Below are 14,254 nucleotides of genomic sequence, written 5' to 3'. Positions count from 1 at the left end.
ACATGGATCCAATATTAAAACAACATTAAGAATTTTTCATTAAATCTTGAAGAGTTTTAATACTAAAATACAGAAAAACTACCCAAAATAGATCATTTGAAAGAAAGTAAACCATTTTTAGTAGAGCCAATTCTAAGACAATATGAAGATTACTATCAAATAAATGGCTAAACTTGTACAGATTGCTATCTCACAAATAGTCAGACTTGCATAGATTGTTCTCACATAAATACTTGTTCAATAAAGCTGCAATTGATAATATCTAGCAAAGTTGTTTGTTTTTTCAACCTGATATTTTTGCATCCATTTGCAAAGCATTTTCTTTTCCAAACAAATATTTAACACACTTCCATAAATTTTTTCTTCAAACTGAATCAGTCCCACATTCATCTATCATGTGAGATGGTAAATTCCCGTGAACATCTCAACCAATTCTATTTCTCTTTTGGAGCGAAGAATGAACAGGAAAAGTATTACAAGTGTTCCACTTGCTGTAATCCCGGTCTTTTTCTCTGTGTCTCTACAACACAACCATTTCATTAATGGTTGTTGTCCAGCACAACAGACAATTCCAACGAATTACCATGGAATGTGTTCTCTGAAGGTGTCTACTTTAGAACTATTTTGGAAGACAGAGAAGAAAAGAGAGGTTTACCTAATAAAGCTTGTATAGTAAACATGGATGAATGTAGCCATAAGGAACTGGCAGTCGAATCGATCCATGATTCCTCCATGTCCTGGAATGATGTCACCAAAGTCCTGTAACAACAACAACAAATAAAAAATTAAAACCAACATAAACAATACCCACTTTATTTTATTCTCCTCGTTTCGCCATTTCCAACTGAATTTCCTTTTGTTGAAAGATTTTATTTACATATAAAAAACCCTGCAGCATTTGGAAGTGGAAGGGCTTTTGATACAATGGTGTCCACAACTCACACATGAAAGGCAGGAGGTATAAAACAGCATTACACACCCACATATGTACAATAACCGTTCGCTCCTTCTTGGGCCACGCTGCCTTGAGGGAAATGTACATCTTGGAGTAAAGAGTAAACCCTCTGATGCATTCTACCTTATGTATTCTGTACAGTAGTTACAGAAGGCAGAGAGCGAGTAGGCTTGCTTGGAGTTTGTCTTGTTGAGGACTTGACAAATTTCTTAACTACATAATCATTTATGTCAGTGTGTATCATCATCATTTAATGTCTGTTTTCCATGCTGGCATGGGTTGGAAGGCTTGACAGGAACCGGCAAGGCCAGGGGGCTGCACTAGGTTCCAGAGTCTGTTTTGACTCAGTTTCTATGGCTGGATGTTCTTCCTAATGCCAACCATTTTTACAGAGTGCACTGGGTGTGTTTATGTGGCACTATCACCAGTGTTTTGTACAGGACAAATACACACAAACATAATTATTTCACTTAGGTATAGCAATACAAATGACCCAGTGTTAGAACTTAATATTCATGTTTCGGAATGAAGCATCAGTTGAGTAGAGAGCAGTAATTAGAGATTAGAATGACAAGGGAACAAGAGATTAGAATGACAAATGAATAAGAGATTAGAAATGACAAGGGAACAAGAGATTATGTCATGAACTTCATTGTCTCACAGTTGTTTCTGTTAAAGGATCAATACTGTCATAGTTGAATGCTTGGCTATAACCCTAACCCTAACCCTATCACTTCAAACACAACATGAAAAATTTATTTCATTCGTTTGTCATTCTAATTTCTTTATATTTCATTGTCCTCATTATTGAACATCAGCCTTCCATGTTAGCCTGGGTTGGATGGTTTGACAAAATACAAGCTGGAATGACTAAATCAAGCCTCAGTGCATGTTTTGGTATGGTTACTCTGGATGGAAGCTTTTGCTAATGCCAAGCATTTGACTGACACCAGCCCAAGGGACTGGCTGCTTCTTTCCATGACACCAGCATTAGTGAGGTTGCAGCACAAAGAATAAGAGCCCCTTAACAGAGTGTCAGGTTGTGGTAGAGGTGGGAGGTGGTTTTATGCCAGATTTGAGAGGCTAAAGTATGATCGAGGGACAGGGAGAGGAGTCTTGCCAAGGGAAAGATACAGGGACACATGAGGGTGAGAGAAGTGAGAAGGCAAAGAGGTGATGAGGTGCCAGAGCATACTCTCAAGGTACAGGACAGCGAGTGCAAAGGAGGAGACAGATAAAATGCGAAGAAAAGGTGGAGTGGGGGTGTGAGAGGTGTGTGATTGATTATGGATGAAGAGGTAAATATCAGTATGGGGGTGGGTGGAGATAGGAATAGGAGTTGATGACAATTGGCAGGAAGGATGAAGAGCAGCAGTAGCTTTGTCAGAAAGCAGGGAAGATGATATTTGGTGTGGGTGGAAGAGATGGAGGTGAGAGGTACATAGGAGTGGCTGTGGGGAGCAAAGGGGAGGGGTATGTCAGCCACAAATATGAGAAAGTGCAGAGAATAACCAGGCATGGAAATCCGAAGATGTAGCTCGGAGGAGAGGGAAAGATAATGGGGGGGGGGTGCAGAGAAAGGGGTGATCAATGAGAAATAAGGTGGAAAGGTTTCATATTGAGAATGAGGGATGAGGATGCTAAAAGGAAGCGTTTCCATAGAGACAGACCCCTACATACATACAGGCATGCATGTGCAGGTCGGATTTATCCGAACATCTGTTATACGTATCCTCAGTACGTCACCATGTCATTGGCTGATGTTTTACAATTTTATTTCTTTAGTAACAGATCTCCTCCAGAAGAGTAAGAGAACTATCCTCATCCCTCTATCCTACTCTCACCTAGCACACAGCCTTTCCCTCAGTTCAACTCCCTCTCTTAACTAATAGGTGTTTGTCTTGCAAGTTACTTGGTGACCCCTACTGGTGTTGGGGCCACTTAGAAAAGCACCTGTGGCAGGTGCCAAGTAAAAAACACCTGTGTAGGTGTCACATAAAAAGCACTGGTGATGGTGTCACGTAAAAAGCACCCAGTACACTCTGTACAGTGGCAAGTATTAGGACGAGCCTCCAGCTGTAGAAACCATGCCAAAACAGAGTAATGTGTGTGTGTGTGTGTGCTTCATTCTACAAAAGTTGCGAGTCAAGAAAAGTATTCTTAGAGTCACTTCTGCTGTCAACAAAATGTCTGCTCGTTTCACATCTTTGATATGTGAAATAAAAGATTCCCTACTTGAAAAGCAGTTAAGGGTTAGTGACAGAAAGAGCACCTGGCTGTAAAACAATGTCTCAATTAATCATTCTAACTTATGCCAACATCATTATCATTGAACATCCATTTTCCATGGGTTGGATAAAAAAAAAAAAAACCAAAACACAAAAACCGAATGAATATATCAGTGGAGAATTCCCACAATTTGTGACAGTAAATAGCTGATGACAATGGTGATGGTGGTGATGATGATGTGCTGAGGGTTAGGGATGAAACAATATCTTTTGAGGAAGAATATTATTGTTATATCTGGCAGTAAAGTAGCAAAAATAGGGCTCAAAGATAGAAAACTGGTGGCAGCCACATGCTGGCCCCTGAAGGGCCAAATGACAGTTACTTCAATGTGACCTTCCAACATGAAAAAACGTTTCCCATGTAGCTCTGTTTCTTAGAGATGATGTTCTCCCAGAAGCTGAAGACAAATGTCAAGGAAGACATACAAAGCTATGTTGTGTATAACTGTGACATAGAATTTTAGTAGCAGTTGTATGGAGTCTATAGTCATATGACAACATCCTCTCGGAGGAACCCAGGTTCAATTCCTTGGTAAGCTAGTGTAGCAATTAAGATTACAGAGAAATTATGGATTACTGAGATATGAGTGAGTTTAATGTTGCATCTTCAAGAAATGGTAAAACGATGACCTTTATTCAGAGTTGATTAGAACTAATTAACATCATCATCATCATCATCATCATTTAATCTCTGTCTTCCTTGCTGGTATGGGTTAATCTAGAAACATAATTTTAATGAACAGAAATTAAGAAAAAGCAAATTTTTACAAACCTTGATTTTGAAAGCTCTTTTAAAACCACTGGCAAAGAATCCTCCGAAAGGTCCAATCACAGACGCAAACAAGGACATGGAGATACTGTGTAACATAAACGGGTAGGTACGAAGGGTACGATAGGGAATGTGCAACTGGAATGAGAAAAAAAGTAATATATAATTTTATACAGACTGAAATATATATATAGATGTAATATAAATGATATATAAAGAAGTACATAATTCACAGAGATATGGATGGATGTGTTGGGAAGGTATAACAGCAAAAGACGAAAATTGGGAACTGAGTAAGCAGCAATTTCAAATGATGAACCCTTGTGATATTTGTTCTGCAAAAGTTGTACAGACAAATCCATGTCAGAAATACAATGAAACAATGATCTTCTCAGTAGAAACCAACAACTAACAATGTAATTGTTCAAAATAGTTTCTGCTTTAACATAATCTCTTTCTCTCCATATTTTAAAGGAACAACCATTTGAGGTAATATTTTTTTACTTCCAGCTTCACCTTACTGGCACTTGTGCCAGTGGCATGTGAACAAAACATTAGACTGACTCCTGTGCAGGTGGCATGTAAAAAATACCATTTGAGCGTGGCCGTTGTCAGTACTGCCGGACTGGCCTTCGTGCTGGTGGCACATAAAAGCACCCACTACACTCTCAGAGTGGTTGGTGTTAGGAAGGGCATCCAGCTGTAGAAACCTTGCCAGAACAGATTGGAGCCTGGTGCAGCCATTTGGTTTCACCAGTCCTCAGTCAAATCGTCCAACCCCTGCCAGCATGGAAAGCGAAATATGTGTGTGTGTGTGTGTTCATGTCCTGCCACCACTTGACAACCGGTGTTAGTGCGTTTACATCCCCATAACTTAGCAGTTTGGCAAAAGTGATCAATAGCAAGGCTGCAGCCAAATGAGTGAAACAAGTAAAAGACAAAAGAGAAGAATGTTTAGAATGTTTCTGCAGCGAAAGAAGCAAAGTGAGGAAGTCATCATCATCATCACCATTTAACATCCACTTGCCGGGCTGGCATGGGTTGGACGGTTCGACCGGGGTCTGGGAAGCCAGGAGGCTGCACCAGGCTCCAATTTGATCTGGCAGTGTTTCTACAGCTGGATGCCCTTCCTAATGCCAACCACTCTAAGAATGCAATGGGTGCATTTTACGTGTCACTGGCATCGGCCACGTTCAGATGGTGCTTTTTACATTCCACCAGCACGGGGAGCCAGTCAGGCGCCACTGGCAACAACCCACGCATGAATGGTGCCTATTTTGGTCCACCAGCACAGGAGCCAGTCAAGCAGCACAGGCATCAGCCACAACTACAATTTCCATTTTGGTTTTACTTGACTTGATAGGTCTTCTCAAGCACAGCATGTCGCCCAACGATTCAAAGGTACCTTTTAAGTGGGCTGGTTATGCGACACTGGTGGAGGCTACGGCTGTGATCCCACTTTAAAAGAAGAGCATGGCAACAATTCATTTGATTGAATCAAGATGAATAAAGATTGAAAAAGAAAACTTACCAGAGTAAAGAGTCCATCAAGAGTTTCAGGCAAGGAATACTCGGCTATTTTAAAGACTGGGTGACGTTCACATTCCATTGAGAGTCTATTTGAGGTGGGATTGAAGCTAATGGGGCAGACAAAATAGTCCCATTGTAGCAAAACATAGGAAAGCTGAAAATAGAATTTCATGAGAAATAGGTTTTACAAACCAAAACAATAATTTGAATTTGAATTTTTAAAATTAATTTCATTTACAGTTTATAATTAACTGTCTCTCTGTTTACATCAGCTAATTAGAGCAAGATGATTAACTTTGTGCTCCATTATTATAATGATTTATTGTTTTTTACCGTATTCAATATTGCAAAGTTAAAACTGACAAAGTGGCACTTTTTGTCACGGCACAGTGGCAGTGAGTCACTTTCATCAAGGAATTGTCGTATTGTCCCAGGAATAATTGTGATAATGAAACATTCAAGTTCACTTTTAAGATTGGTGGAGAATAACAAAGTTTAGATGAAGAATAATTCAAAATTATGTGATTAATATATGTTGGATGTGACATCGAAGGTAGTTTGGCTTTGGGATAGCTTAACCACCCAAAGGGATGTTTAGGTGCCATGCCCTGGATGTGACCTGACCCCCATTACAGTATAAAGAGTTAAAGGCCAAAACACTGGCGGGGGCGGCAAGAAAGCATTCTTCTCTGATGAAATCCTAGACTTTCTTATGACCTTAATCTACTGAGTTAGTAATACTTCCGATGGTTAACTATTGCTAGAGTTGGTTGAGCATCAGGTGGGAGGCCTTGTGATATTCCAGTGAGTGGGGCCGGGCAAGGGTGGATTGGTGAAATCGTTAGAGAGAATTTTTTCTGGCTCTCTGTATTTTGAGTTCCAATCCAGACATGGCCTCCATGTGTAATAGACTGAATCAGTCACCACTGGACACTTTGTTGCCTTTAGTGGTCTATTTGTGAAAATCAAATAGACCATAAATTCTCAAGACATGTGAAGATTTCTATTTAAAACTTGTTTTTATTAACTTTAGATAAACAATTAAAAATCGAAACTACCAAATTGCTTCAAATAAATATTTGAAAAATTATTTGGATAATATTTTTAGACCACACAGATATAATGAATCACCAAAACACAATTCCTCATATTTAGGGAAGGTGTTTGATCATGCTCAATAATTCAGGGGTCACTAAGGAAACAAGGTGTAGATGAAGGGTTTATGAGGACAGTACAAGCTATGTACTGTCCTCATATGTACAAAAATGCAGGAAGTGAAAGTTGACAATGACTTCAGGGACTAATTTAGAATTAAGGTAGGAGTCCGTCAAAGTTCAATCCTCACTCCTCTCCTTTTCCTTATAGTCCTATAGGCAATCACAAAGGAGTTTAAGACTAACCTTTCATGGGAACTCCTATGTGCGATTTGATCTAATTCTCAGCTGAATCAATAGGGGAATTAGAGAAGACATTCCAGAAACGGAAGCTAAATCTAGAATTGAGAGGCCTTAAAGTACACCTGATAAAAGTACCAGTGTGGTGCCACGTAAAAGCACCCAGTCCACACCCTGTAAAATGGTTAGCATTAGGAAGGGCTTCCAGCCGTAGAGACCAATGCCAAAGCAGACTGGAGTCTGGTGCAGTTTTCCAACCGTCCAACCCATGCCAGCATGGACAACAGATGTTAAATGATGATGATGATGATGATGAAAGAAGACAGGAGGCCTGATACCTTCAAAGAAATGGCCTTGCTTGACATGCAGAAAAGGAGAAAGCATAAACTCCAGAGACTGCACCCAACATAAGTGGAATCACAAGCAGACTAATAGAGAAAGCCTTGTGACAGGAATCTACTGCTCCATGAACACACTGGGACATTGGACAACAGACTGCCTTGAATGCCTGGATAGCTCACTGGAAGAAGTTGATAGCTTTTGGCTATGAAGGAGATGATACCAGTAAGAGAAGTGGTTGATCTGAAAGTTGCCAGAGTGAGAACTGGTTGGAGAAAGTTCAGGGAGTCACTACTGATACTAGCACCGAAAGTCTTTTCATATCGAATGAAAGGCAGATTGTATGATGCTTGTGTTAGGATTGCAATGCTGCATGGCAGTGAGACATGGGCCTTGAATGCAGACGACTTGAAAAGACTGGAAAGAATTGAAGCTTTTGTTATCTCAGAGTATGTTATATATGTCCTTCGTTTTCTAACATGGTGAGGTTAGATTGGAAGGAGTTTGCCCTGCTATTTCTGGCAGATTGAGTAAATACATAGAAGCTCTGTCATTGGTTCCAATAACAGGATGTAGCCATGTCCAGCTCTTTGTTATTCACTTAAAAGGGAATTTTATACCAAAAACAAGAACATTCTTTAATTATTTCTAGAGATAAAAAAAAAATCTGAACCACTTACCAAAATTCCAAATATTATTGTTGAAAATGCCCCACCTATGAATCCTTCCCAGGTTTTCTTAGGGGACAGTTTGATTAAGGGTGTTTTACCAAAGAAAAACCCAAACATATATGCCATGATGTCGTTGCAGATAATCATGGAAACGGGAACCATCAGCCTGCAAAAACGAGAAAAAAAAAAAAGTTATTGAAAATTCTAAATATTGAGAAGTTTCTTTTTTTTTGTAACAGAATGAAATTCAACCCTTTTTGGAAAAACATAAAATTTGGGTTCCAGAAGCAAACCAAAATTCAATTATTGAATATTTGATGAAAAAAGAAAAGTTCTTGTGTTGAAGCCAGCATTATCTCTAATAGAGTGAAAAACAGTTCTGGCAGACAAAGTGGCACAAATGCAGAATGGAATGCAGAGATAAAGAAAATGGGTCAGTTTGGTAAAATAGAGAGATTTTCATGTTAACTTATTAATGAACTATATTTTGATAATGGTTAAGTTGGAATGTAAGAATAAATTTTTGTTTTTATCAAAGAAGTGGAAGGTAGAAACAAAACACAACTAATTCTTTGTTCTGTTAGATATGGTGAATCCATGCCTCACATTTGTTGGGAACTGAGTTGTTATGAAAAGAAAATTTGGCTAAAAATTAAAAAGGGTTTTGAATATAATTTTCAGAGTTTAAATCAAAAACAAACAAACAAAAATGTGTGTCTTTTTTTAATCTGATGTCTTCTTTTATTTCAGTCATTCATTAGACTGTGACCATGCTGGGGCAGCACCTTGAAGGGTTTAGTCACACAAAATGAGCCCAGGAATTAATTTTTGACTTTAAACCAGGCACTTATTGTATCATTCTCTTTTGCCAAACTGCTAAGTTATGGAGACATAAACACACCAACACCAGTTGCCAAGCAGTGGTGGTGGGGGGAACACAGACATAGAAGACTAACATCTGAACTATTTCATCTTTAGCCAAATATTTGTAAAATTTCCTTCCTTACACATATGAATTATGGAATCACCAGATCTAGCAGAAGAAAAAAAAAGCTGGCTGTGTTCCGTTTCTTTGTTAAATGTGTAGAGTAAATTAGTTTTGTAGAAAATTGCTTCTTACCAAATGAGGCCTTCGAAAACATTTTGCACAATTAGGTGAGATTGGGTGACAACAATCAGCAGCGTCACATGGGTCCAACCAAACTGAAGAAAGAAGTAACGATTTGAATCAGTGACATTAATTACATTGTTAATTGGATGAGACACATAAAGAGAGAGAGAGAGAGAGATAGAGAGAACAATCAATCCCAGAACACAACTGGTACTGTAGTTATTGACCACCACCACCATCGTCGTCATTATTTAGCATCTGCTTTCCATACTGGCATGGGCTGGATGGTTTGAAAGGAACCAATGGGCTGTAAGGCTGCATCAGGCTCCAATGACATCTTTGGCATGGTTTCTACAGCTGGATGCCCTTCCTAACACCATCCCCTTCGTAGGGGTGGATTGTGTGCTTTCTGCCTGAATCACCAGCTCTAACGAGGCTGCCATGCAAAGAGAAAAAGAAAAAAAGGGGGGGGGAAGCTTTCATTCATCATCATCGTTTAACATCTGCTTTCCATGCTGGCATGGGTTGGACGGTTCCATTGAGGACTGGCAAGCCATGAGACTACACCAGGCTTCTGTGTGCTCTGGCAAGGTTTCTACAGCAGGATGCCCTTCCTAACGCCAACCACTCCAAGAGTGTAGTGGGTGCTTTTTATGTGCCACCAGCACAGGGGCCAGTCATTTGGCACTGGCATTGGCCACGACAACAGTTTCACTTGACTCAGCAGGTCTTCACAAGCACGGCATATTACCCAACAATTGAATGATGCTTTTAAATGGGCCAGTTACGTGATGCTGGCATCAGCCATGGCTATGATCTCACTTGGCATGCTGGGTCTTCTCAATCACAGCATATCTCCAAAGGTCTCAGTCACTTGTCATTGCCTCTGTGAGGTCTAACGTTTGAAGGTTGTTCTTCACCACCTCATCTGATGTCTTCCTGGGTCTACCTTTTCCACTGTTAGGGTGTGACACTTCTTCACTCAGCTCTCCTCATCCATACATAGACATAACCATACCAGCGCAGTCCATTCTCTTGCACACCATATCTGATGCTTCTCATATCCAACTTTTCTCTCAGAGCGCTTACACTGTCGCGTATGCACACTGACATTACACATCCAGTGGAGCATACTGGTTTCGTTTCTTGCAAGCCTATGCATGTCTTCAGCAGTCACAGCCCATGTTTCACTGCCATGTAGCATGGCTGTTCACACACATGCATCATACAGTCTACCTTTCACTCTGAGCGAGAGGCCCTTTGTCGCCAGTAGAGGTAAGAGCTCCCTGAACTTTGCCCAGGCTATTCTTATTCTCGCAGCCAAACTCTCAGAGCATTCGCCCCCACTACTGACTTGGTCACCTAGGTAATGGAAGCTATCAACTGAAGAGGAAATATTTGGGAGATGATGGTGGAGGTGGATGGCTTTATGCCAAGGGTTGAAAGGCTAAAAGTATGATAGAGGGGTAAGCACAGGTGTCTTGTTATAGAGGGGATATACATGGCTGAGGGAGATGAAAGGAAAATAGTGATGGAGTGCCAGAACAAGCTCTCAAGAGGGGGAGGATATGGATAGGGGTGATGGGAGGGGATGAGAGAGTGTGTGGATACTCATCAGAGGGCAAGGGGGGAGGGGGTAAAAGCAGGTGGAAGTAGAGGTTAATGTGATGAGAGATGAACAAAGGTGGGGATGCAGCTGATGGGGGAAACACCAGTATGGGGAGGGGGTAAGATATAGGGGTGGCTCAGGAAGGAGAATAGAACAAAAAGTAGTGGGATACATAATGGGCTGTAATTGTAGGTGGATCATGATGATAGACATGGGAGAGTATTGAGAATGATAGCAGATAAGAGAATGAAATATAGGAGAGGGGAGAGAGAGAGAGAGAGCAGTGGTTGAGGGTGGTTAGAAGAAATTATGTGAGCAAGGAGAATAAGGAGGAACAGAAAGAGTTCAAGAAGTGGGAGGGAGGGAGGGAGGGACGCAATATTTGCTGATTTACAGCAACACCATAGGTGGGGGAGGGGGGAGTGGTAGGTGTTAGAGGATGAGAATCAAGGAATGAGGGAAATGCTTGAGGGGAGAGAGGAGGCAAGGGCAGGGCATGTTCAAGTTTGACTGAGTGGTGTACCGAAAGGGGGTCTTCTCAAGAACAGCAAAGCACCATTCCTTTCAGTCCCTCAGCATCCCTTCTCCAGGGCTCAGCAGCTTTGGATCAGCCTTCAATACTTCCAAAGTGAGATTTTAACTCAGAGCCAAAACAAGTGCCCTCTTGACTGTCAATTCGCTGCCTAAGTTTGAATTTAAAAGCAGGAAGAAGTACTCAACGCATGTAGTAGAGTATATTCATTTACTTGAAGTCAAGGCTTTCATTTTTTGACCTGAAACTTTGCCTTTTCAGGTTTAATAGATTTCCTTCTGTGTGATACCTTCATGGTAATCCCTAAAAGCATGTTGGAGCATCATTGAAAAGAATATGAGAAAAGTACAGGGGCTAAAGCACATCCCTGTTTGGTTCCAGTGACAACAGAAAATACCTCTCCACATTGACTTCTAGATATCACAGCTGCCATCATTCCTTTATGCAAGGATGCTATTGCTCTTATCATTTTAGAAGGAAGTCCAGTTTTTCACAAAATTTCCCAGAGTGCCTCACGATTCACTGTATCAAAGGCCTTAATCAAATCGACAAAGACTATTTCCAAGTCAGTACTTTGTTCATGTACTTTCTCTTGAACTTGTCAAATATCATGTCAACTCTCTCAGCCCCAAATCCACGTTGGGATTCAGGATATGTGCTGTTTATCACATGTTTATTGTTGCAGTTAAGGACCACCCTCGCAAGAATTTTTCCAGCTATGCACAACTTGATCCCCTGTGATTATCACATACACTCTTCTTCCCCCCTTGTATCTGTACAAGTGCATCATAGATGCATCTTTGAACTGTTGAGGAACAGATCCAGTTTCCCAGATCAAGCAGATCAATTCGTGCAGCTTACTTACATGTTGTCTGCTGTCATGCTTCTACACTTCTATGGGAAGCTGGAGCAGACGTATGCCAGTGTGCAGCAAAAGTACCCAGCACTGGTTAACAGAAAGTGAGTTCTTCTGCAGAAAGAACAGGAATTTGAGGCAATTAAATTGACACCATATCTAGCATACAGTCTGGACCTAGTTCCCTCGGATTATTACCTGTTCTGATCCAGAAATTACTTCCTGTACTCCACAGTGCTTCGTCAACCAAGAGGAAGTGGAAGCTTCAGTAGAAGAGTTGTTCCCCTTGAAGGACAAGAACTAGAATCAGGGTGGGATCAAAGAACTGGCAGAAAAGTGGCTTCAGGCGCTGCAGCACAATGGCCTCTTCTTTCAATGCCAGGCTGTTTTTGTTGCAATTTGATGAATAAAGCAAATGAGTTACCAAAATTTAGCAAAACTTTTCGATTCAACACAAAGACAATCAGTTGCTACAACTGAATACTCATAGGCTGCAGAGTAAAGGGTTAGGTGAGTCCAGAGCACAACATTGATTAATGAATGACAAGGGAACAGGAATCATGTAATCAACTTCACTAGCTTACAGCAGTTTCTGCTATAAGAAGCAGTGCACTCAGAGCTGGGTGTTTGTGCAACAACTTACAGCTTCCTCAGAACTATTCAAATGATATGTATGGTTATTTTGGAGAGTATTTAAATACTTAAACATTAAGCTGATTACACAATTCCTGTTCCCTTATCCTTAATTACTACTACTTCAGCTCATCACCACCACCACCACCACCACCATCACTGTTTAACATCTGTTTTCCATAATGGCAATATATATATTAAAGTTTATTTGCCAACACATATTATACATGGTCTGATCAATAAGTATCCAGACTATTGCCATAGTAATGAAGCTAAGGCAAGCGAAATGAAGCGGCTTGTCACAAATTGAGTTTGATCTCTGCTGTGCATGTGCACTAAGTTTTAATGTTCTAGCTCACTTCTGCTGTTTCCAGAAGTGCTTGGAAGGAAGGTGTGTAGTGTGTGATCACATGCTACACACCTTCCTTCCAAGCACTGCTGTAAACAGCAGAACTGAGCTAGGATCTTAAAACTTAGTGCACATGCACAGCAGAAATCAAAGTCAATTTGTGACAAGCTGCTTCACTTTCCATGCTTTAACTTTGTTACTATGGTAACAGTTTGAATACTTATTGATCAGACTTTGTATGTTATATTAAAGTTGATTTGCCAATATAACGTGGCAGTCCTGCATAGGACTACGTTACTACTTTTTACCACGATATATACCATCATCATCATCGTCATTTAACGTCCTCTTTTCATGCGGGCAATGTATTTAGATATATTTGCTGTCCTGTGTACAACAGCACACTTGTAGGCAATAGTTGTAGTTTGTATTTACAAACAAAGAGGGACAGATGAAAATAAGGAATGACGGATACATACCAAAGTAAACTGCTTCAAATAATGTTTCTTTATCAAACTGCAGACAAAGGCAACGAAACCAGCAACGTAGAGAGAGAACGACAGAAAACGGTGGTAAGTGACAAAGAAACGAAGAAAGTTCTGGAAAAGAAATGAAAAACATCAGACATTGAGAGATTTCCATCACATATAAAGATGTTTGTATGCATATGTATGTATGTATGTGTCTGTATGTGTTTGACTGTATATATATATATATATATATATATATATATATATATATATATATATAATGCGAGAGAGTTAGGGGTTGAGGATTCAACCCACTAAGGGATAGTATCTATCCAATATACTGCTGGGAGAGTACCCAATTATTGTTACACTAGTGTTATACCAAGTGTAATAAGTGGGACCGGGTAAAGGGGGGGGGGAGGTTACCCTAAATTTATATAGCAATTAGAAAATGGAGGATAATATGCTGTACCCAACGACTTGCAGACAGTGTATTCCGTTGAATTAATTAACTTATTTTGTAACTAAAATGACAAAAAACCACAAAATACAAGTGTTTATGACAAACCATGTTATATTGATAACCGGGTTACAAATAAAAGTACGTTAGGAATTCGAGAATAAACATAAACTTAATCTTACAGCTGTTTCGGCCTAGCATTGGCAGGCCCCATTCTATCCGAATAGTTCCTGCCGGAGTAATTAGCGGATGAAATGCTGAAATGGGGGTACATGCACGATTCGCTAG

General features: G+C 40.2%; 1 protein-coding gene across 4 annotated transcripts in view; it reads right to left on the bottom strand.

Annotated features, from left to right (window-relative positions):
- The window catches only part of LOC106872750 (phosphatidate cytidylyltransferase, photoreceptor-specific), a 229,939-nt gene that overhangs the window by 8,061 nt on the left and 207,624 nt on the right, over positions 1-14,254 (bottom strand). For all 4 annotated transcript variants that reach the window (XM_089365598.1, XM_052973960.2, XM_052973972.2 and 1 more), the window contains 6 exons: positions 13,516-13,635; positions 9,067-9,149; positions 7,956-8,112; positions 5,544-5,696; positions 4,016-4,150; positions 656-759 (listed from right to left, as the gene is read on the bottom strand). In XM_089365598.1, coding sequence (XP_089221724.1) covers positions 656-759; positions 4,016-4,150; positions 5,544-5,696; positions 7,956-8,112; positions 9,067-9,149; positions 13,516-13,635 — 752 coding nt within the window. The remainder of the gene's footprint in view (positions 1-655; positions 760-4,015; positions 4,151-5,543; positions 5,697-7,955; positions 8,113-9,066; positions 9,150-13,515; positions 13,636-14,254) is intronic.

The sequence above is a fragment of the Octopus bimaculoides genome, chromosome 1 (assembly GCF_046866305.1).
Source record: "Octopus bimaculoides isolate indiv1 chromosome 1, ASM4686630v1, whole genome shotgun sequence".
Taxonomy (NCBI): domain Eukaryota; kingdom Metazoa; phylum Mollusca; class Cephalopoda; order Octopoda; family Octopodidae; genus Octopus; species Octopus bimaculoides.
Note: the sequence above shows the minus strand (reverse complement) of the source record. Positions and strands in the feature narration are given on the sequence as shown.